This window comes from Geospiza fortis, unplaced genomic scaffold (assembly GCF_000277835.1).
Source record: "Geospiza fortis unplaced genomic scaffold, GeoFor_1.0 scaffold16, whole genome shotgun sequence".
Lineage (NCBI taxonomy): Eukaryota > Metazoa > Chordata > Aves > Passeriformes > Thraupidae > Geospiza > Geospiza fortis.
In genome coordinates, this window is record NW_005054302.1 from 201,628 (window position 1) to 224,187 (window position 22,560).

General features: G+C 45.4%; 2 protein-coding genes across 2 annotated transcripts in view; one reads left to right on the top strand and one right to left on the bottom strand.

The window, feature by feature from the left end:
• Positions 1 to 7,145, top strand: part of SLC7A1 (solute carrier family 7 member 1) — a 22,535-nt gene extending 15,390 nt beyond the window's left edge. The window contains exons 8-11 of the mRNA XM_005417668.3: positions 413 to 624; positions 965 to 1,113; positions 3,304 to 3,412; positions 4,008 to 7,145. Of these exons, the coding sequence (XP_005417725.1) occupies positions 413 to 624; positions 965 to 1,113; positions 3,304 to 3,412; positions 4,008 to 4,117 (580 nt within the window). The 3' untranslated portion in view covers positions 4,118 to 7,145. The remainder of the gene's footprint in view (positions 1 to 412; positions 625 to 964; positions 1,114 to 3,303; positions 3,413 to 4,007) is intronic.
• Positions 7,008 to 22,560, bottom strand: part of MTUS2 (microtubule associated scaffold protein 2) — a 256,506-nt gene continuing 240,953 nt past the window's right edge. Inside the window, exons 13-18 of the mRNA XM_031065999.1 lie at positions 20,999 to 21,104; positions 19,198 to 19,271; positions 17,657 to 17,755; positions 17,208 to 17,327; positions 14,810 to 14,907; positions 7,008 to 11,869 (exon numbers count right to left, since the gene is read on the bottom strand). Of these exons, the coding sequence (XP_030921859.1) occupies positions 11,653 to 11,869; positions 14,810 to 14,907; positions 17,208 to 17,327; positions 17,657 to 17,755; positions 19,198 to 19,271; positions 20,999 to 21,104 (714 nt within the window). The 3' untranslated portion in view covers positions 7,008 to 11,652. The remainder of the gene's footprint in view (positions 11,870 to 14,809; positions 14,908 to 17,207; positions 17,328 to 17,656; positions 17,756 to 19,197; positions 19,272 to 20,998; positions 21,105 to 22,560) is intronic.

A 22,560-nucleotide genomic window follows, 5' to 3' on the forward strand; every position in this document is an offset into this window, starting at 1 on the left:
GCTGCAGAGCTGTTAGCTCAGCCACCTCTGTGCCAAGATGCAAGAGCTGAACTGCCACAAATGACACAATGGCCCTGGTTATGACCATTGGTCTGTCCCTCTGCTGTTTCCTTCTCCTGTCACCCAGTCATGTCTTGGTGACACGGATGACAGGGCTCATGAAAGGGAGCCTCGTCTGCTTTAGAACACTTGCGTTAACAACCACGCTGTAGGGGATAACAGCTGGCCGTACTTGCTTACATCATGATGACATCATTCCTCAAATTTCTCCTTGGAACAGAAGGGTATAGATGTGACGTGGGCCTATTCTGGTGCTGTAAAGGTCTGGCTTGTAGCCATGACTATCTCTGTGGGGGTACCACTCATTTAAACGCCAAACTAACAGGCTCTTTTTGTCATTTCCTTTTCCTAGGTACCAGCCAGAGCAGCCTAATTTGGCATACCAGATGGCAAGGTCAACAGAGGAGACAGATAACAATGAGTCTGTGAGCACCAGTGAGTCACAGGCTGGGTTTCTGCCAGAGGAAGAGGAGAAGTTTTCCCTCAAAGCCATACTGTGTTCCACAGAGTCAGATCCTTCCAAATTCTCAGGTTTGGTGGTGAACGTCTCAACCTTCATCTTAGGTGAGTGCTGGGCAGTGTATCTCTGGGGCATTGAGTCAGCTAGTAGGGCTTTGTACTCACCATGGTGGGAAAACTCACCTACTTGATGTGATTTTGATGAGCTTTTGTAATGGGCAGAATAACTGAAGATTAAATTTCTGACTTAAAAAGAAATCCACAGATGGAGTGTATGGGTGTGTATAGTGGGAAGGGCATATCTGTTATGGTTAGGGTTTTTGTGAGTTGCTGTTTTGTTTGTGAGGTTTGAGCTTTCAGATTCTGCTTTGCCTGCTTATGATTTGTTCTTGGGTTTTCCCTGTATCTAAAAAAAAAATCAGTAACCTTTGGTGTCTGTTCACAGGTTTCCTTATTGTGGGTATCTGTATCCTGACTTCCCTTGAGCCAAACATTCTGATAAACACTGTACAGATTATTGCTGCCATCCTTGTTGTCACTATCATCTTCATTATACGGAAACAGCCTGAAAGCAAAACCAAACTCTCCTTTAAGGTGAATGTCCTGGGACATGTAGCTAGAAAAGAGGTGTCTGGGGGGTTGTTGGAGGAGGAAGAGCATGTGTTGGCCTGTATCAGAAGGGGAACACTGGCCAAATGGATGTGCACAGAATATAGGCATGATGTCAGCTTTGCTGTCCAGGAGAAGCTGGAAAGGCAGAAGCTGCTGCAGAGGTGTGGCTGGAAGGGAAGGGCAGGACCCTGCATTTGAAAGCAGATGGTTATAGGATAGGGAACAGACAGACACTGGAGAAAAGGGGATGGTTGTGAAGGGCCACATCAGATCATGGATACAAAAGGAGAAAGAACACAAGAAGGAAACTTGTTTGCAAAGATCTAAGGCTCTAAGTGCACTTTCATGTCCTCCTTAGTCCTCATGGAGGTTAAGAGATGACCATTCTCTCTTAAATGGCCTTAAGTATGAGGAACTCTTGTTTTCCTGCCCTCTCTAAGCACACCATCCTTTCTACATTAAACACTGGGATGGGTTTTTTCTCCCAGTATAATTCTACAAGTCATGCTTTATCATACTGATTTCAGGTAGCTCTGCAATTTATTAAATTAATTTTGCGTTATAATTCCATCTTCTAAACTGCTTTCATTTGGATTGCTCTTCAATTAAAATTTTTCAGTAAATTCACAGATTTTAGCAACTTAAATACAGCCAGAGTTTTCCAAGGTTGTCTTTGCAGCTCATTTTGGGGTGATGGTCCCAAAGGTGGAAAAAGAAATGTCCAGGAGCAAAAAAGTTATGCACTCTCACTAGATCGTATTTTCTAAACATGCTTCTGAGGAGGTCTGTTCACCTATCACTCAGGATATTTCACCTCCTTTTTTTCCCCTCAGCCACTACCCTGTCCAAGAAAAAAAGAAAATTATACCTGTCACAGCTAAATCTGTAATCATAAAATCATAGAATTATTTTGGTTGGAAAAGACGTTTAAGATCTTCAAGTCCAACCATTAGCCCAGGACTGCCAAATCCACCTCTAAACCATGTCCCTCAGTGCCACACCTACATGTCTTTTAGCACCTCCAGGTGTGATGATTGCACCACTTCCCTGGGTAGCCTGTTGCAATGCTTGACAATCTTGTTTCTTATCTCCTTGCTGTTCTTTGGGCATTTACAACCTGATGATGATTTTTCTCCAAAATGACTCTGGAAATCCAAGGCTGACCTGTTTGTTTCCCAGTTATTTTTCTGTATTTTTAACAGGTAATTTTTCTCTCTTCCCCAGTCTTAAGAGACTTTACCAGTCTACTAAGAGCTCTCAGAGTTGCTTATTTAATAGTTCAGAGATCACTTCTGCAATCTCTGGGTACATAACTCACCCACCTAGGGAAATTTTATTTGTCTCTACTGACTTGACAAAACCTTAGAAAAATATTCTTCTTGTCTTGTCTAATTTGTGTGCCTATCCCCTCTCTCTAATGATGTGAGCAGCTACTTTACATAAATTTTTTTTGGCAAAGCTTAAATTGAGAAAGGCCCACCTTTCTTCAAATTTCTGCCTGTTTGTTTTTGTAGGTCTCCTTTTTCCTTAGGAGTGAAGTTCACTTTCCGCTTATTTCCACCATATTCAGAAACTTTTCTAGTTTTATAATTTGCCTTGTTTGATTTTATATTTGCAGTGCTATTTTCTGTATTCTTTTTTTTTTTGCATTTTGGCTTTGCTGCCTCATTCTTCTTTGATTCTCAGACCACTGAGGCATTCTTGGTACCACTGTAGTCATCTTTTGCAGTATTTGCTGGTTTTCCTTGCTTTGGGATAATTTGCTCTCTATTGCTTCATTGCCTTGGTACCTGATGGATGAAGTTCCTCAGGTCCCTTCTCTGACATTCCCCTTATCTTCATCTCTTGGTCTTCAATAGGTGCTTGTCATGATAGAGTCCTTGGTTTTAACTCTTCTTTCCTTTGCCCCACAAGTATTTAGTATTGCCACTAAAATTTGCCTCTTACCTCCTTTTAGACCACAAAACAAGCTTTTAAAACAGGTGAACAGCATCGTTCACATGCCCCTCCTGTGTTGGACTGATGTCCTTTTGGGTTTAACCTTGCCTTTTCTCACATCTGGCAGCTGAAGAGTTGGTAACAGCCATCACTTCCCATTTACAAGGGATGTGACATTCATTCCTTCTCATTAACCATGCTTGTAGATGTAACATATCCCTTGTTCTTTCTCAGGTACCTTTTTTGCCCTTTCTTCCTGTTGGGAGTATTTTTGTGAATGTTTACCTCATGATGCAGCTAGATGCAGGCACGTGGATTCGGTTTGCAATCTGGATGCTCCTAGGTGAGTTTAAGTGAAAAATGCTATGTTCAAAGTTACTAGATTCTGTTCACCATAAATTTATTATAGCATTCCAGGGAGGGATTCTGCACTCTGGTTCATCCTTGGGCAACCCTGGTGACTTACTGAAGCCCTTTAGTCAGCATGTAACAAGCTTTGTTTCAAATTCAAGGGTCTTGAAGCCTTTGTGTGGACAAAACAACAACCCATGAACCATCTCATGGGTCTTGTTGCCAACAAGAAACCACAGAGCATTCCTTGTTGGAAAGCCTTGCACTTCTGTCCAGGTGGTGGAGCTTGTGCTTCTGGAGCTGAACAAGCTGAGCTGCAATCCAAGAAGCTCCCAGCAGCCATGTAGATAAGGCTGAATTTTCTGAGATGCTCAAATCAGGATCCCATTTGGGGCTGGGATAGGTGACTTTTAAAGACTGGTGCCTGTATTGATGGCTCTTTTCCCTAAAGAAGATAGTGGCTGTCTGCTAGAAGCTAACCATGAGGATGGCTGGACTTAAACTGGTGTGACTTGTGTCAGTGGCTGTGAGTAGAGGTTTCTGTTTCTTTTCAGAGCTAACAGTGCCCTTTCCCTTGGCTTCCACAGGCTTTATCATCTACTTTACCTATGGAATATGGCACAGTGTGGAAGCCAGCTATGCAGCCTCAGCAGAAGCGGAGAGAAACACAGACGCTGGCTCAGACAGCTGTAAATGACTGTGTTTGGCTTACGGGCGACTGAAAGAACGGCTGCAGTGAAAGAAACTTTGTGGTGGGGATCCTGAACCAGATTACACCTGTAATCAGTTATGCAGAAATAAGGAAGCGGAATGCAGGCCTCCCCCACTTGGTTACTGCAGCTTGCAGTTTGTTTAGCAGGACAGTTAAAAGGGACCACAAGATGAAAAGACACAACTCTGGCATATTCCCAGCAGCACTGGCAGCTCGTCTGGGCTCTTCCCTCTCTCCCTCTCCGGTTTTGTTTTTTTCCCCAGTGTGTAGAAAGAGAACTGCTTCTGTGTGCAACTACTGCTATGAAACCAAGCCTCACAAATGTCTTTCTTTCAGTAGCCCCAAGAATTACCTCCCAACAGATATTCTACTCAATTTTACATGGAGAAGGTTTTGCAGTGCTACTATCAGGCATAGACCAGGATCCATCCTTCACCCTATGTGAGCTGTACCCTCTGTATATGCACACACAAAAAAAAAAAGGTTCTCACCAATCACTAGATTTCCCCAGGTTAACAAAGCACCTGCAAGATTTGCATTCTTTAAACTATCAGGTCTTACCTTTTTTGTTTTTATTTAACTGGGTTTTTTAGCTACTAAAGCATGTCACTGCTGTGAAATGTTGGGAAGGTTCATGGTTGCTGATTGTCAGGTGAGCAATCACTCAGCTGCACACAGCTCACACCAGCAGGTGTTTCTCCCAACTGTACGCTCCACAGAGGAATTGCCAGCTTTAGTCAGGAAACCACATGGTGCAAGTACTGCAAAGGCTTGAAAACAACGTGTGTCTCCGAAGAGCAGTCCTGCCTCTTTGCCTCAGAAATCACCAGTGGTGTGGCTGTAGTGGTGGGAGTGGCCAGCAGAACTGAGCTAGCTCTGACGGCGAGTGCAGCCCTATGTTCCTCCCCCCACATCAGTCTTCTGTGCTGGCTGCCTGGCATTAGCAACTTTGGTTTGGCATTGGTGGCTGGAGCACATTCCTGCCCTGGGAGGGGAAGCACAGGAGAATCCTCAGAGGCACAAAGTTCTGATGTGAGCAGTGCCTGGTGTCAGCCACCTGCCCAGGGGAGGCTGTGGGGGTGTGCAGGGCCTTTTCAGTGCTATCAGAGTGTGCAGCCCAGAAAACACCATTAAGCTCTAGGGTGTGACTTGCTGAGGGGAGCTTTCCCTTTGGGGCTGGAGATTGTCTCCAGAGCCTGCCTGTAGTGAAAGGTAGGAAATTTGGAATTGAGACCAGGGTCTGTATTTGATTGGCAATGCCTTGATTTTGGCTGTAAGATGATTTTTTTTGTTTTAATTCTCTCTAATAGCTTTCCCTAGCCAAATTAATCCACTACCCTAAAAAGGCTTATTAAGGTGAGCCATGTCCAAGTAATGCTACTGATCTAAATTAATGCTTTGGCTTTTACTGAAAAACAAATAATAGAATTGTGGAACAGTTGGGTTGGAAAGGGACCTTTGAAGATCATCTGGTCCAGCTTACCTGACATCAGCAGGGACATCTTTTAAGTAGATCAGGTTGCTAAAAGCCCTATCCAACCTGCTCTCAAATACTTCTGGGTTGGAGCATCCCAGATAGATACTGCAGAAATCCCCTTTCCTGATGTGAGCGGATGCTTTCCTAGGTGTCCTTCATACTACTGCCTCTGAACACTGGACAGTCTTACTTGGTTTGTCAGCATGGCTCTTGCTGATGAAGCAACAGGCTCTTGCACCTGTCATTGAGTTGGAAACTGAACAGATCCCTGCATGACTTGCCCAGGATCTCACCAGGCATCTGATGCAGCAGAAAAGAGAATCAGACCATCTCCTGGATTTCATGGCTGGATTGTGGACCATTTCTCATGTTTCCAAGAGACTTTATAGCCTTTCTGCCCATTGAAGTGTTTTCATCTTTTAATTCTAGTACATTGGGAGGCTTTTCTTGACAGGATTGCAATTTGAGGAACTGAAGGCAATGTATTCATTGCCTCCTAGGTGCACTTCAGGGTGTGTTATGAGTAGTGCAGCTTCCCCCACAAAATGAAGTTGGGGGTCTGCTCCAATCACTGGGTCTTGACCATCTGCCAAGGCTTTGCTCCTTGTGCATATACAGGTCTTACTCAAGCAGGGAGAGCTTAATATAGAAATTAAAAGCCACTAAGTCAAAGTCTATTTTGTTTAAATACAGGCAAGCTCAACACACTCCACATCCTCCCAAAAGGCACTGAAAATGTGGTGGGAGGGCAACAAGATGAAAACTCAGACAGGATCAAAGTTTTGTATTGTACTAAAAAGATAAGGATGTTTTTCTTACCTGGCTACCAGCTTCTGTTCAGTGAAAATGTGAAGCTTGTCAAAGTTTCATCTGCGCTGAGCAAGCCAAGGGCCTGGTGAAAAATCTTTCAGGAGGATGTTGTCAGGCAGATTCCTGAGGTGGGGTGTGACCTGGTCCCTTTTTAATCCTTGTGGCAAAGTCTGAGCAGCTCTGTGGCTCTCAGCAGGAGGGCAGAGTGAAGGGGGCAAGGTGTGGGGTGTTGAAACTGAGTGAACTGGAACATTGGGGAGTTCAGGTGTTTGCTGATGAGCCTGAACCACTGGCAGAAACGTTCCTGTTATCATATTCTGCAGCATGACACTTTAATGGAAACATTGCAGACCACAATCACTGTTCTGGCAGCCCCAGTCATACTGGAAGCATCCTAGAAAATGAGTCCATGGAAACTCCTAGCATGTGAGGCACTGTCAGGTATGGCAGCTGACCAGCCCTGCTGCCAGGAAGCTAATGACTAGCTTCTGTCTTTACCTTAATGGGGTAACCCTCTAATGGGCTTTTGCTTTGTTTCCCATTCATCCCAGTTCCTGTGTGCACAGAAAACACGGCAGGACATGCTGGTTTGTATCCGTCAGCCCACAGGTGCACTGGCGCACGGATTTATTATCAGGAATATATTACACTTATCTGTACATCATAATTGAAATAATACAAACTCTTCCTGTAATCATTAGCCACATAATAAACGGGACCACAGAACTCCTGCTGCATGGGAAACTGTACAGAGGCTCCTCAGAGTGTCCATGGGACACAACCACCATCAGTGCAGAGACAAAATACCTGATTTTGCACTTGATAGTTTTTCCTTTCCTCCCCCACCTGCCACCACCACAAGCCTTTGCTGCTATGCATCAAGTCAACCCATCTGTGCCAGCAGTCACTGGAGGTGCAGTCCCAGTAGGGACCAGTGGTACCTTCCCACAATAAAAAGGAGTTTTCCATGCCCCACTCGCTGCTGGCTCTCCTGCCATCCCATGGCTGATACGTGCTCCCAGTGCCCATCTCTGGAACCCCCTGGGAGCAATTGTGGGCTGGTTTTATTGCTGCTACACCCTTCTGCATTGAGTAAAGATTAACGAAATTAAACAGCTTCCTTAAAGACAGAGATGATGAAACTCTGCTTAGCGTTGGCTACATTCCCTCTGCTGCCAAAGGCCATCCTATTTCCAAATGGCAAAGTCCCCACAGTGGCCAGAGCATTTGGGAAGTTTCCAGCCCTGCAAAAGCAAACACTTCCCCTCCCCAGCTTGGCCCTGCAGCTGGGGATCTTCATTCCCTGGGAATGGCTGCTCCCTTCCTCCCACTGTCCAAGTGACCTGAGCTTTTCTTTTGCACCTACTTCAGCATGCAGAGGCAAAGAAAGACAGGACAGAGGAAAAGTATAAAAAAGGAATAACCTCTTTTGGGGAAGGAAGTCTTTTTCTGGGCTTGCACCAGAAGGAGCCACTCTTCACACCCACCACAGGGACAGTTTGCTGGGTCCCTCTGGTTAGGCAGAAGTTCCTGCAGTTTTGCTCATGATTGGGCACGCCCCAGAGGATGTGCCAAGGAAGAATCCAGTGAGGGGCAGGATTGGGAGGCAAAAATTAGATGGGAAAGGGATTGGCAATGATAACAAATGATGATGGTGCTGGGTTCAGTCCCAGTTTTCCCACCATAAAAGCCCCACTCCCAATTCACTGCTGGAAGCATCTCTTGAATATAATTTTAAACCAACAAGGTGATAAGGAAAGCACCAGGTATAAAGGGGAAAGATTAATAAATTACAACAGGTTCAGCCAGCCTGTCCTGGGCCCGTAATATGCTTTAGTGCATTTAAAGTTTCGAGTAGCATCAAGATAACAACTCCAGTTGTTTCATCTCAACCATTTTTACAAAGGGTAAAAAGGAGAATCCTAGAAACTACCAACAAGCCACTCTGACTAATCGGATGGCCCTCTGTAATGGTGTGACTGTGTCAGTGAGTGAGGGATGAGCAACTGATGTCATTTACCTGGACTCTGCAGGGCCTTTGACATAGTCCCACACAGCATCCTAAACTGGGGAGGTACAGCTTTGATGGATGGAAGCTGGCTATGGAATTGGTTGGATGGTTGCATCTGGAGCAGCTCAATGTCCAAATGGTCATCAGTAAGAAGTGGTGCCCCTCTGAGGTCTGTACTGGGACCGATATTTAAGCTATTACTGTGTAATAGTTTAAATGACTCAGACAGTGGGATCAGGTGCATCCACAGCAAGTCTGTGGCTTGACACCAAGGTGAGTGGTTCAGTTGGTACACTGGAAGGAGGTAATGCCATCCAAGGGTATCTGGACAGGCTTGGGAGGTGGGGCCATGTGAACATCACGAGGTTCAGCGAGGCCAAGTGCAAGGTCCTGCACCTAGGTCAGGGGGGCAACCCTTGGTATGAATACAGGCTGGGGGATAAAGAGATTGAAAACAGCCCTGCTGAGAAGGACTTGGGAATATTGCTGAATGAGAAGCTGGACATGAACCAACAATGGGTGCTCAAAGCCCAGAAAGTCACTGGTATCCTGGGCTGCATCCAAAGCAGCATGGCCAGCAGGGCAAGGAGGGGATTCTGCCCTTCTACTCTGCCCTTGTGACACCCAGTCTGGAGTGCTGCATCCAGCTCTGGGGATAAGGAGGACATGGACATCTTGGAGTGGGTCTAAGAGGAGTGCCACAAAGATCTTAGAGGGCTGGAGCACCTCTTCTATGGAGACAGGCTGAGACACTCGGAGTTGCTCAGCCTGGAGAAGAGAAGACTTAGGGGAGATCTTTTAGCAGCCTTCCAGAACCTCAAGGGGACCTATAAGAAAAATGGAGAGAGACTTTTTACCAGGGTCTGTAGTGATAGGAGAAGGGACAACAGTTTTAAACTGGAAGAGGATAGGTTTAGATTGGATATAAGGAAAAGAATTTTTACAATGAGAGTGGTAGGAATAGGTTGCCCAGAGAAGTTGTGGATACCCCATTCCTAGAAGTGTTCTAGGCCAGGCTGGATGAAGCTCTGAGCAACCTGGTCTAGTGGAAAGTGTCCCTGCCCATGGCAGTGGGGGCTGGACTGGATAGTGTTAAAGCTCCCTTCTAACCCAAATCACCCTCTTAGTCTGTGATCTCACTGTCTCAGATTTCTGTTGGTGGAATGAAAGATGACAATGCTGTAGGTGTTGCAAATAGCTGTGCAGTAAGCAAATATCAAAATTATTAAAGTCATACTTGGCAAGAAGGGGCTTTGTGTGCATGTGCGTGCTAGGTATCTATCTTTCAGGTTGTACTTGCTGGACACACTAAAATCTAGCAATGCATTTCAACCCTAGTAGCTGGTGTGGCGTGATCTATTCTAAGAAGATGCTCAATTTACTCAGTATCACAGTACCATGCAAAAGCTGCTACAAAAATAAATTTCTCTAAAAAGGAGAAAAAAAAATCATCTTTCTTTTTAACACTGTGGAACAGGCCACAGGTGCTTTGATGGTGGTTGAAGCTGTATCTAAGCTGCAGTCTGTGAGTCCTGAGTATTTCCCAGGAAAGCTGAAGCACAGCTCCCACTCTAGCAGGATGGCAGGGCTGTGCAGTGCCACCTCTGTGGGTGCAGGGCCTGCTGGTGCCACTCCACACCCAGGTGAGAAAGCCACCCTCCCTGCAGCCATCCTGCACCTCAGGGATTTCCTCCAGGTACTGTTGCGCTGCTAACTTTGGCCCCAGTGCACAGAGCAGGCTGCATGCAGGCTCTTTGCCCTAAGCTGGGTAGAAAAGCATCCCACTGATCTCTGTTTTTAAAATTATGCTCAGGGATATTTTTATCTTGTTAGCCATTCCCATGAGGGCCCTGCAGACAGTCTGGTCCCAACTACTTCTCAGCCTCACCATCCCCTCAGGTGGGAGGTCCCCCCAAGCCTGAGTGAACATTTTTGCTTCTAGATGGGAAAGTTAAAGGTAGTTTAGCCACTCATGTCCATGAATCTTCAAAGTGCTCTGTAACTCTGGGTAAGCTGTAGCAATGTGAAATAATGCAGATATGTGGAAGCAACGAAATTCTGACTTCATCTGCACCTATGAAGTTGGCTATGCTCTATTTAGCAATTGAGGTGGAAGGAAGCTAGAGCCCTAGCAGATGTCCAGTATCTCATCTTACTATTGGAAACCTCTCCTCCAGCAAAGATAAGCAACTTATTTTCTCCTTCTTGCTTCTGGGGCTTGAAATAAAACAAAATGGACAGAAATCTACAGCCAGAGATTTTGATTGCATCCTAACCACGACAAGGTTAAACAAGATAAGATCTGACTAGGATTGAAATAAAGACACTAAAATTGAACCATGTTAACCAGTAACCTCTACCAAATTTGCTAAAACTCTCAGTTTTCTCATCTCTAGCCTATCTCCACTTACAATATCAATGCTAAGAGTTAAAAAGCAGTGGATGGTATGCATATCTTTTCTTTTCTGGTGTTCAATGCAAAGGTGATGGTTTTGAAGGCAGTACTGTCTTAGAATTTCAAATTCGCTGGTGTTCATGTTACATAGAGTACCACTTGGTGGTCATTTGGAAGGCGCTTCTGCTTCTGTGTAACTTTCTTCTAGGTTGGGTATAAATATTCCTGGGAGGCTAAACAGAAATGCATTTTGTTTAGATACAAGTCTTAGGCACGAGTTAGAAAACTGCTGACTGTAATGAAAATATATCAGCACTTAGTAGTATCCAATAATATAAAAAATGTAATTCAGAACATCTGCAACTACATATATATGTGTGTGCGTCTATATATAGGTATAAAGGTACAATACATACATGTATATAAACACAGACACATATACAGAAATATTCACACCATTTGCAACTAACCTGAAATACTGCAGCAAAAGTTCATTCTGATGAACCATTAATAGAGCATTTCCCAACTTTTGGCTCTAACCATAGTTAAAACGTTCACACATCAAACTAAACCTTTTGCTATCCTAACTTTCTGCTGTTCTAGTTCTTGGCTATCTTTTTTGCTACCCTAATCAACATGTCAGAACCAAGAATTTCTGTGTGGGGACTGTAAGAGTACCCTGCCTAGTGTAAAGCTATGCAGCTACTGAGCATGCTTGCAGCCATGAACCCTGGGCGCCTGTTGATGGTAGTACTTCCTTGGATGGTAACAATTTGCAGACTGGAAATGCATAAAAGGCAGGGAACCTTCAGCACACAGCTGCCTGTTCATCGCCTCAGGGTTCTGACTTTTGCTGGAGAGGAGTTCCCTGATGAGCAGCGATAGAAAGGAGTGGATGGTGAGGGTGGGAGCTTGACGGGGCTCACGGCATCTCCCTCCTGCAGCTTCCAGAGCAGCTCCTCGTTAGTCCTGCTGAGCTTCTTCTTCTCCTCCACTTCTTTCTCAACGTATTCTTGAAGATTTGCATTCTCCTCTGACAGTTGCCTGGAGAGAGAAGCAGGACAACGTGTAAGGCACTCCAGGGCAAAGATGGTGGCATTCACGCAGCCACCCCTGCCCCTAGGGCTGAGCTGCCAAAGCTGTGGCACAGCTGGCCCCAGATCTCTTCACTGCTGGGTGAGAAAGTCATCTCCACAAGTGATAGCTTCCCCCCAGTGCCTGATTCTGCTTCCAGATGCCCTTGTGGTGGGATGAGCCCCAGCCTTTCTCCCTGGCCTTGTGGAGCGTCAGAGTAAGTACAAAGAGGGTTGGCAGCAGTTGCATCTGTGATTTTTTTCAACTCGCTGCTACGGTATGCAAAGGAAAAGCAGTCTGGCCTTTCCATGCTCTGAATTCAGCTGATGTCCTGATGCAGGTCACAGCTCAGCCTTCAAGGCTTTACCTCTACTCTGTAAAAGGTCATGAGGTGATGGGTTCTCCAGTTCCGTCCTTCCTGGTCCCAAAATAGCCTCTATTCCTGACTGCAACACTAGAGAAACTTCACCAGTAATGACGAGGGAGGTGTTCTTCCCAAAATGCCCATAACTTAATGGTTTTTTTGGAGCTGGGGTGTGGAAATCTCCTGTGGGCACCACAGCCTTGGTGAGTCTGCACTCATCAGCCGGGTGACTGCTTTTAAAACAAATGGGGCAGGGCAAGTAGACTGTGGGACTTGATCGAGACGTGTTTTGGGCATGTGCTGACAATACCTATGTCCCAAAGGATGCATGCAGGAGCACCAGGCTTCTGCAGCCCCACTATGCTTGGGCAAGAGCCACCTTCTCATGTGATCAACCTGCGGCAGCTCTGGGCAGGCACCTAACCTGATTTACTGGCAATTTAGGGTTTTATAGGAATGAACAGGGAGGAACCCAACCTTCCCCTAGGTGTTTTCAGTGTTCAGCAGCAGCTGGGTGTGGATTTTGGATGCATACAAAAAATTCTGTACAACTGCTTTTCTGGATGTAGCCTGAAGGCTGTAGCAGCTGTCATGGACTGCTGGTCCACTCACCATAAGTCTATGAGAGGGTGGGGTTGGCATTTCTGATCTTGTTTAAAAGACTTTTTTTAAGAATTTTTGCTTTTTTAGCCTCAATTCCTACAGAAATGTAGCTCAGGTAATCAAGAATATGTCTCTTTCTACTCCCAGTCCCTGAAAGTTCTGAACTGTGAAGTGAGCAGTAGCTAGCAGAGTCACCTTGATCTCTTGGGTGTTGGAAACTATCATTCTTCAACAACTCCAGTCCAAAGGACCAAAAAAATGCTGGTTGATTTGGAGGGAGGATCTGAAGTGCTGGGAGATCAGATCATTTATTCAAGTTCTTGGGGAAGTCCCAGCAGGGGCTCTGTGGAGCTCTCGCATCCAAAACTGGGTCACGATCTACCTGAAAGGCTCTTGTCCTTCCCTTTGTACCTGCCCTTGTCCTTAATTGGAAATATCTCTGTGGTGCACCCCTCACACCCCAGTGTCTCTGGGACCACCTCCTGACGGTGCTGCAGAGGCTGGCTTTGCTCTTTCCTCTCCCTCCTCTCACTGCTGCCGGGCTGCCACGGCCACTTGAGCACCCAGACTGCAGAAATAGCTCTAATCCAGGGCAGCTCCCTGAGCTCATTCACACTGTGCTTCCCAGGCAGTGCCCGTACAACAGAAATCAGCAGTCAGGGTGCTTACTGCAGCTGGGAAAATGCATGCTTTAATAACTCCAGCTTTAAAGCCCTGGCTGTCCCTGTAGCTGCCCCACAGCTGTCCCCAAAGAGTTACTTGTTGAAAATTATTCTCCTTGAAGTGGAGTTCCCAGGCTGACTTCGAATTCAGAATTTCTCCTGAAAGGTGTTTTTGAGAGCAGTACCTATGCAGTTGCAGGCAACAAGCTAAGTGCTGCAGCTGGATGCCAGCAGGGAGTGGAGGGAGGATGCTGTTTGCCCAGCCAGAGACAGGGAGCTGCAATGCAGAGATGCCAAGCGCTGAACCAGATACCCTGGCTGCTGTCAGGCGTGGAGAGACACTGCCACTTCCAGGCCACAATTCATCCAGCCCAAAAGCAGGCATCTCAAACTGGTCTGGTGAACCAGACCTTAAAAGTACCCAGTTCTCTTCCCCCAGCACAGAAATGCTGTAGACACCCACTGCAGACAGTGAGATGTATACTACAGGTATTTACAATCAGGTGAGAGAAAACATAATTCTCACCCCAGTCTGAATGTTAGAATATCTACATGCTGGAGACAATTTCAGAAGGCTGAGTCATTAAGAAATGAGGCATGAGAAAGACAAAAGCTAAAATCAGAGAGGAGACACTGACAGTTTAAAAAATCGGGTAAAAATTAAATTTTTGGCCAGTGGCATAATTTCTGGATGCCATGACATCTAGGCAGCTGCAGTGCTGGGACAAGACCAGCTCTAGTTTCTCCCTCTGGCACCCCTTCTCCCTGACTCCAGCCTTACAGCATGATATAAACTCTCTGGGACAGGGACTATCCTACCCTGCTCTTCATATGTCACCTAACAAGGAGCCTTGTCACCCTTGTCCCATTGTGACAAGGCTGCAAAAAGGCAGTGCTGATGAAAAAACCTGCCAAAGGTTAATCCTGCCTGGGTGACAATGACATCCCTAGGATGTCTTTCACAGGATTTTTCCATTTTGCATCCTCATTACCCACTGACTAACAGGTCTCAGGGCACTGATACTGAGATCAGAACCACTGGCAAGCTTGTTCTCAGCAGCATGTCAAAATCATGGAAATACACAGACAGATACATGGCCTTCCTTATGTTAAAGGAAGCAAACCCCAATATAGAAATATTTTTTAATAAGCACAGCAGAACAGAAATACATTTTCAGCGGGAAATAAGTTTTTCCCCTTCTGAAATAAGTGTCAGCCTTGGACAATTAAGACCTGGGGCCTCCTTTCAAGCTCAGACAGATTGCAAATACCAGCACAAACCTTGTTATGACAGTATTTTGCTCAATCCTGGCTCTGAGTTCTTCATTCTGCTGTTGCAGCATGGTGATTTTTTCTTCCAGTTTTAAATTTTTTTCAACCTGCAGCAAAAGAAGGTTCCAAGATAAATTGTTCTATATTAATTTGTGGAGGAACTTCTAAAATTTGAGGATAGGTGGAGGTGGTTTTCTTGACTGCAGATGAGATTTAAGAGACCTGACTCACACCACCAATCATACTGGTGGAATACCTGGGGCCATCAGCAGAGCATTGAGCAGGGGCAGAGCTGAACCAGCCCTTACTTATAACTGAGGAGGAGGAGGTGGAGGAGGAGGAGGGTTTTAGTTTTGTTCAGTGCAAATAGATGTTTTCCTCAGGGGTGTCCCACAACTTTTGTGCCCCAAGGAGCCAGCGCTACCAGACGTTGCAGGAAGTGCTGGTGACACTTGAGGAGCACCCAGCACGGAAAGTTGCCCAGCGCTGTGGTATGAGTGGTCAGCCTAGTGATGAAGGAGGAGTGCAAGATGGGATGATTTACATCTTCCAGCCATTACAGTCTGACATCCAGCCTCTGGGATTATGATTCCTCAGTTATGGAGAGGAAAGAGTCACCCATCAGCAACCTTAGAGTGCTGCTGCATTCTCATGAGGTGGGCTGGCCTCTGAAGACTCTTCTCATACTGCTGACAATGTCAGCTTAAATGGCAGGCTTAAACCAGACATTTAACTTTAAACTGTAACTAATTGAAATTAATCCTATCCCAAGCACAGGTAGCTTTTATTCAGCACAGTTCAAGGGCAGGGTTTGAGGACATCAGTAGCAGTGTATTAGTAAGATGTTCCACAGCCTCAGGTACCCTGTCTTCCCCACGCTTTGAAACTTGACATACTTTATCACCTTAGTCCTTGGTTTTCCAGCTGAAAATCTTGCTGAATTCAACACTTTTGAAAGAAAACAAGATAGCACAGGGTAACCTTATCTCTATGTGAGCTTGGTTATTGAATTTCCCAACCTTTTTTAAAGATCCAAAATATTGTGCACTGGGGATAGCAATAACTCACACTTAATGGTGGGAGACATCAGTTTTAGGTTGTGTTTTCTGGTCTGTGCAGGTAATTGTAAAGGATACTCCTGATTCTCAGATATTCTGGTCTGTCCCAGTTTATTTTGTTAGAGCAGCACATGGATTCTGGCCCAATTTTGAAATGTTCTGAGAGGAGTCACCACCACAGGGTCCCTCTCTGCTTCTTCAATAGTTTTCACAAGTAGTAGCTATGCCACCTGCATTTCCAGCCTCCCTTGCCAAGGAGGCAAGGCTGACCTTGTGTTTGAAATGCCCTCTTGCTCCCTTGTGAGGCTCCAGAGCATTTGGAGATGTCCTGTAGGTGCTCTGGCACTTCCAAAGGTGTATCTTGAAATGGAAAGCAGTTGTGCCTTTAGGCCACAGCAGACCCAGTGTTTTACTGTGATAAAGGGCAGGAACAGGACTGTGCACTCACATGCAGCTAATGAGCAAAAGCAGCTAAAGGACCAGGAATTACATAGGCTGTTGTTTGGGATTTTTTTTCCCCCCAGTGTTTCCAAATCGTGGCTTAGCTCCAAGAGTAGCACGTTGGAAGGAGCAGAGATAATAAGCCTCAGTTGCAAAGAGGCACTTTTCTCTGCATCCACTTACTAAAGCATCTGTTCAGCAAAATAATCACCAGAGTTCTCAAATTTCCCTGTAAATGGAAACAAATCTTGCTGAATGCTGTGCTGAACCAGCTGCCACAGCTCCCAGCTGAGGTATTGCCTCATCCTGTCACCACAGTGTATTTTACTGTCACTGCAGGTTAGGCTGTACAAAATGAATCCCCTTTCCCACAAAGAATGTAATTGATGGTGAACTGGGGAGTTCTTCATTAGGGAATCCCACAAGCAAAGGAGAAGAAAACAGCATAGCCTGCAGAAAAGCATTACTGGAGGGCTGGAGAGACCTCTTCTAGAGTAAGCCTTGCTAGGAACTGCTTGCTGAGTATTGCTAATCCACACATGGCTCCCTAAATGCCTGCAGGAGCAGCAGCAAGACACACCATGGCTCAACCTTCCCCCATGTCCCCGCTCCAGCCCTAAAAAGCTACCTGATTCCTGCAGGGGCATGTGGTGCAGACTGGTGTACCCTGGACTACCAGGAATTTCCCTTTCCCCCATTCTTCCTCCATCACTCACCTCCTGTATAACCTAACATGCTGAGCAGGTACTGCATGAAGAAGCAATCCAGACTGATGGATGTGAACCTCTTTGACTGTGTCTTGCTCCAACCCCACGTGGGTACTCACCTCTCTTAAGTTCATCTGCTGTAACCAAATTTCTCTTTATTACCTCTGTGATGTCTCCTCTGTAGGAAAAATGACAACTCACCTGTTTTTCTAGCTCCATAATCATCTTCTCCTGCTGGTGAATCTGGAGGTTCTTCATTTCCAGAACATGTTTTAAGCTCTTCAGATCTTTTTCTAAGTGTAGATACGGAGCTCGCACAATCTAGGAAATATATCAGGGGTTTGGATATGTCAGCCATACATACATCTTCAGCCATAAGACAGAGATTCCTCCATGTAACCCTGTTTAGAGAATCAGTAGTGTGAAAACTACCTGGACCTCTGCAGCCCATTTGACCCCTGATATTGTCTCCTTGACACCCTTTTGGCTAAGATTTGTGACTCTTTCTCAGAGTTCAATATTTGGGATCTCAGCTGGCACCTGCCCCCTGCCCCTGGAATGAGGATCCAATTGCTCTCCGTTGAATTAGGTGATGTGTAATACTTAGAAATGTGTATCTTGATGCCTGTATAGTTAGAGTGGTCATCTACCTTCAGCTGTTCCTCAGTGTTTTTCTTCAGAGCCTCTTCAAACCGGTCTGCTTTGGCCTTTAGAGATTGATTCTGGAAGGTGAGGGTGTCTATCTGGTCCTGGGGGGAAACACACCAATTAACACATCAGCTGTGTTATCAGCCCACTCACGCTCATACTGGTCAGTCTGCACTGCCAAACCAGGCAGTGGTTTATCAGGGAAGCTAAATAAGGCTTAGACACCCCTGTAAGGTGATATTTTTTTGTGTCAGGCCACTTGAACATAGAAGGGGTATTTGATAAGCCTCAGGGAATCACAAAATCCTCCCTGTAACACCTGTGGCTGATGCTAAATCACCTTGTGCTGGATGAGAACATATCCTTCCTTGGAAGAGCTGGCATTTATATCACGTCCATTTGTGTGGTCCTTACAATCCAAATGAGGGAGGAGATACCTGTTTCCTTCCCCTTTCTAAGCTTCTAACATGGTAACAAGCAATGATGAGTTAGTGGTGTGGAATTTAAATGATCATCATTTCATCTCAGAGCTGTACATGGGAACAACATGTTATTTTAAGCAATCATATTTCTGTTACCATCAAAGGCATTTCTGCCTATACAACACCTGTAAAATCCACAGTTGCTGTGAAGATGGTATTTTTATCTTTCACAGTTATGATTTCTTGGCTGGAACATTACATCAGCCCTTATTGCAAAACTGCTGACATGCCTTGAGCTGTCGCAGCAGTGCAACAATATCTGCTAGTCAGGGCGTTTAAAAATTGCAATCATCTCTGCCTGGGAAATCAAACAGGGCTTGCATTCATTGCTCTGGCATCTTTACTTCTTCACACATTTCCAACCTTAGCTTGTGTCACAGGGGCACAGTTCTGCCCTCCACTCCATTCCTTGTGATTTCTTCATCTAGGGAGTGAGAACAGCATGGAGTTTTTAGAAGGATTAGACGCCTCTGGCCTTGGTGTTAAACAGTGGGATGTGGGAACTGCGATGTGCAGGGCTGACCTGGCCATCCACAGCCTGGCTGCACAGCAGGGCAGCCCTGGGGCAGCCCACACCAGGGACTGCACTGCCCTCCGCTGGGGCTGGAGGTGTGTCTGCAGCATGGGACCGGCTTTCCCACATGCAGGCAGCAGGGAGGAGGTTAAAGCACAGACCCAGGCACAGGGCCAGGCAGGGAGATGTCACCGTTTCTGAGCCCTGGGGGTGCCAGCTGGCGGGTACCATGCAGACAGGGTGATGCTCACAGCCACTGCAGGTGCCATCAAGCAGGGAAGAGCTCAAATTTGCCAGCAGACAGCAGGGTCAAAAAGACATTTCTTTCTTTATCCAGATGCCTTTAAGTCCTTTTAAGTTTTCTCTCTCTTGTGAACCAGCCCAGGGGGAGGAGAAATCCCGAGGGTTTGCTGCTCTCTCCCAGTTTGGACAGGCAGAGCACAGGAGGTACCAGAGCTGGTAAGAGCCTGGTGTGCTGGCAGAGGGCAGCGTGTCCAGGGCTGCTCCCCAGCACCAGCACAAGGTGGGAAACAAAGAAACTGCTAACCTGGAGTGACAGACGCAGCTTCTCAAAAGTCTCCTCCAGTTGTGCCTTTTCCAGCTTGTGAGCAGTATTCAGTTCTGGAGAGGTTACACAGACATGACATTATGGAGTGAAGCCCAGCAAACCAGGGTCTGAGAGCACACATGTTGCGAGTCAAGTGCAATTTGGGATGCAGTTTTATGACATGGAATAGGAAACTGGTAACAATATGCTCTGTGATCTTAGGTAAATTGTTCTGAAAATCAGAGTTTCCTGATCTTTCTCTGTTTGCAGATACCTCTGTTTTTATTTGGCCAGATTCTGATTTTTCAGAACTACTCAGAATTCTCAGCTCCCAGGCACTCTGATCTGAAAAGGGTCAGTCTGACAATGGGCCATTTGTCAGTTCAGAGTGAGAATCCCTAGATCAAAGGATTTAAAATTGGATACATTTAAAAGCTTGGGTTGCAATTTCTTTGGGGCGATAGAGAGGAGGGCCACCACCTGAGATGCAAAAATACAAATGTTTCTCCCCAAGCTGTGGTAGATAAGCTAAGAGGTTTATTCCAGTAGTGAGACAGAGAAGACAAAAAACTTGATTAAAGGTTTTTCTGCTAGAATAACTCACCCTGGGCATACTAATAACCAGAAATGTAATAAGTTTAATCTCTAAAGCAATGGCATCAAATCATCATTCAGTGCAGCAGTCTTTTTAGTATATGGACACTGTGTTTTTTGTGTTTTGCCTGCCAAGGCCATGGGTTCTGCTCTCTAACCCCTGTTCAGCAGCCGCAGTCACAGCAGCAATGTGTGACACACCGCTCCAGTGGCTGCAATGCCTTTTCCAGGCACAGGAGGGCATTTCACACCCATACCAGGAGCAGGGAGCACAATCTTCCGCCACCAGACCCTTGATGAACCACAACTTTGAATTTTATCATCAGAAAATACTAAAAAAACAGAGAGATACGAATATCCTCAAGCAATAATCAGCTTTTTGCTAATTTATTTTCAAAATTGCATTTGTTAATTTTCAGATGTTATGCTAGGTACCTTCTCTGCCCATGAGAGAGGAGAATAGACTGTTCTCAGTTCATGTTATGCTCTGGACCGTGTCTCTAATTGACACAATGCAGGGCTAAGCAATATGGCTTGGTCTGGGAAACGTGGGAAAGCCTACTAGAGATATTTAAAATGTAGGGAAAAATAGGAAGATTGTACAGATTACTGTTAAAAGTCAGCCAAAGCATGCACAAAGGCAAATGTTTAGACACTGAACTGGTAGGGAGGGAAGAGCTCTGTCTGCAGCATCAATCCTGTGGCCAAACTGTAACATAAAATAAAGGTAACAGTGCTGAGGTGCAGATTTGCACCACTGAGAGGCATTAGTCTACTCAGCATGGCCAGAAGTTCGCTAGTGGAAATAATGAGTCTTGTTTTTAGAAGAACCTGTGGGTATATATCTCTAAATTCAGAGATATCCCAAGAGCTCTATCCTCCTGAGCATCTGAGGATTAGGCTCTTGAAAAAGCATGTGGGAGAAGCAATGTGGAATTTGGATTCTATTTTCAGCAACACATAGAGAAAGCCTTATCTTTGACCCAGAGACCCCCCTCAGATAATCTCAGGTCAAAGTTAGGTGCTCTAGACTGCAGACATCTCTCCCTCTGCCCTAGCATGAATCTGGTGGTCCACCCCTCATGAAAGCACTAGACCAATACAAATTTTCTGTGTAATCTGCTCTAAAGGAAGAAGCACAGTGCCACTACAGCATTAATTCCTGCTCTGGAACTGCTGTGTAGCTGTTGGGTTGTCTTTGGCTTACCTTGAATCTTGCAGTCATTCTCATCCTGCAGAACTGTAATGGCCACTATGTGGTTATTCTCCAGCTGTGACATTGCAGCTTCATGTACAGCTGTGAGATCTTCCACCTGTTACAGCAACAGTGAGCACAGACATGGACACATGGTTAGCCAGGCTGTGGCATGCTGACAAGCCTCTGCTGGAGAGCTCCAGTGACCTGGAGACAGCAAAGGGATCTACTGAATGTGACACTTCCAGCACCTGAGCCAGTTTTGCCATATTGATGCTGTGAGTTGTAGCGTGTAGTCACTGTTGATGGTATTTTTGTTCTTTTAACTTAATGGTGATGAAGAGGTACATAAGAAAGCAAAAGGTCAAAAGGCCCTTAGGTGGAGATGCTGTTTATTAAATGTTCAGAAGTCTTGACATTCCATTAATCTAAATTATATCAATGACCACACAGCCCATGGCCATAATTGGAGTGAGGAGTGTAGCTGGAAGAGGGCTGTGTTCCAGAGCACCTTTTGGGTTTGGGACTCCTTCAGTACATTGTTTGTTACTGGACTTGGCTAAGGGCAAAGTGAGATCCCTGATGATGGTCTTTTGAGATGAATCATTAAAGGAGCTACAATCAGAAATCCTGATGAATATTGAGTCAGTGGTCCAGAGCACTTTCTGAATGCAATGCACTGATTTGATTTTCTGGGGTTTGTAACCACAGTGATTTTATTCCCTACATTTAACACAATATTATCTGTGATATCTGGCAAGGCAGAGGATCAAACTATTTTACATTTACAGTGAAACAGCTGTTATGTTCATGGCTAAGTGACTTCACTCTAAACAGCTTTATTTGCTCACAGTTATGTAAATAATGGTAGAAGTTTACTTCATCTGAGTTTGCCTTGACTGGAATAAATGTTATTTCATTGCTTTTAGTTGTCAAACATTTTTATTAGGTAACCCACTAGAAGCCGAATTTCCAACCATATTGGAGAAAACATGCTCTTAAAATGAAAGTTGGGCATTTAACATGGAATTTAAAATGATCCAAACTAATTTTCATAATAATGTGGGAGATAACTCAGTGGTGAAAAACTATTTGCAAAATAATGGGGACTCAGCCTGATGATGTATTGCATGACAGAGCTGAGAAGGGTGGGGGGCAGATGACTCAAAAGGCTACTGATGGGGTAAGGACTGTCACCTGGCTTTTCCCAGAGCAGTGTCCTTGTATATGATGTCTGTAAGCTGAAGCCTCATGAGCATTGCTACGTTCTTTACCTCGCCCTTGCTGAAGCTTTTATTTGTCTCTCATTGCTTCTCAGCTGAACAGCACCTCCTAGGAATGATTATCCTCAACGGCCTCAGAAGGTGAAGGGGGCTCCTCTTGCCGCCACCATCCTTGACAAGTTATTTATCTATAAAGCCAATTAAATATGTCCCAAATTATCTGTGGGGATTTTTCTGCCTTCTGTGTGTTTCATATCCCCATCCCAAATGGCTCTCTTTAATCTTCCAGAGTGATGTCCTGTCTGCAGTTTTCCATGGCAGATAGTCAACTTGGCACTGGGAAGCAGCTCT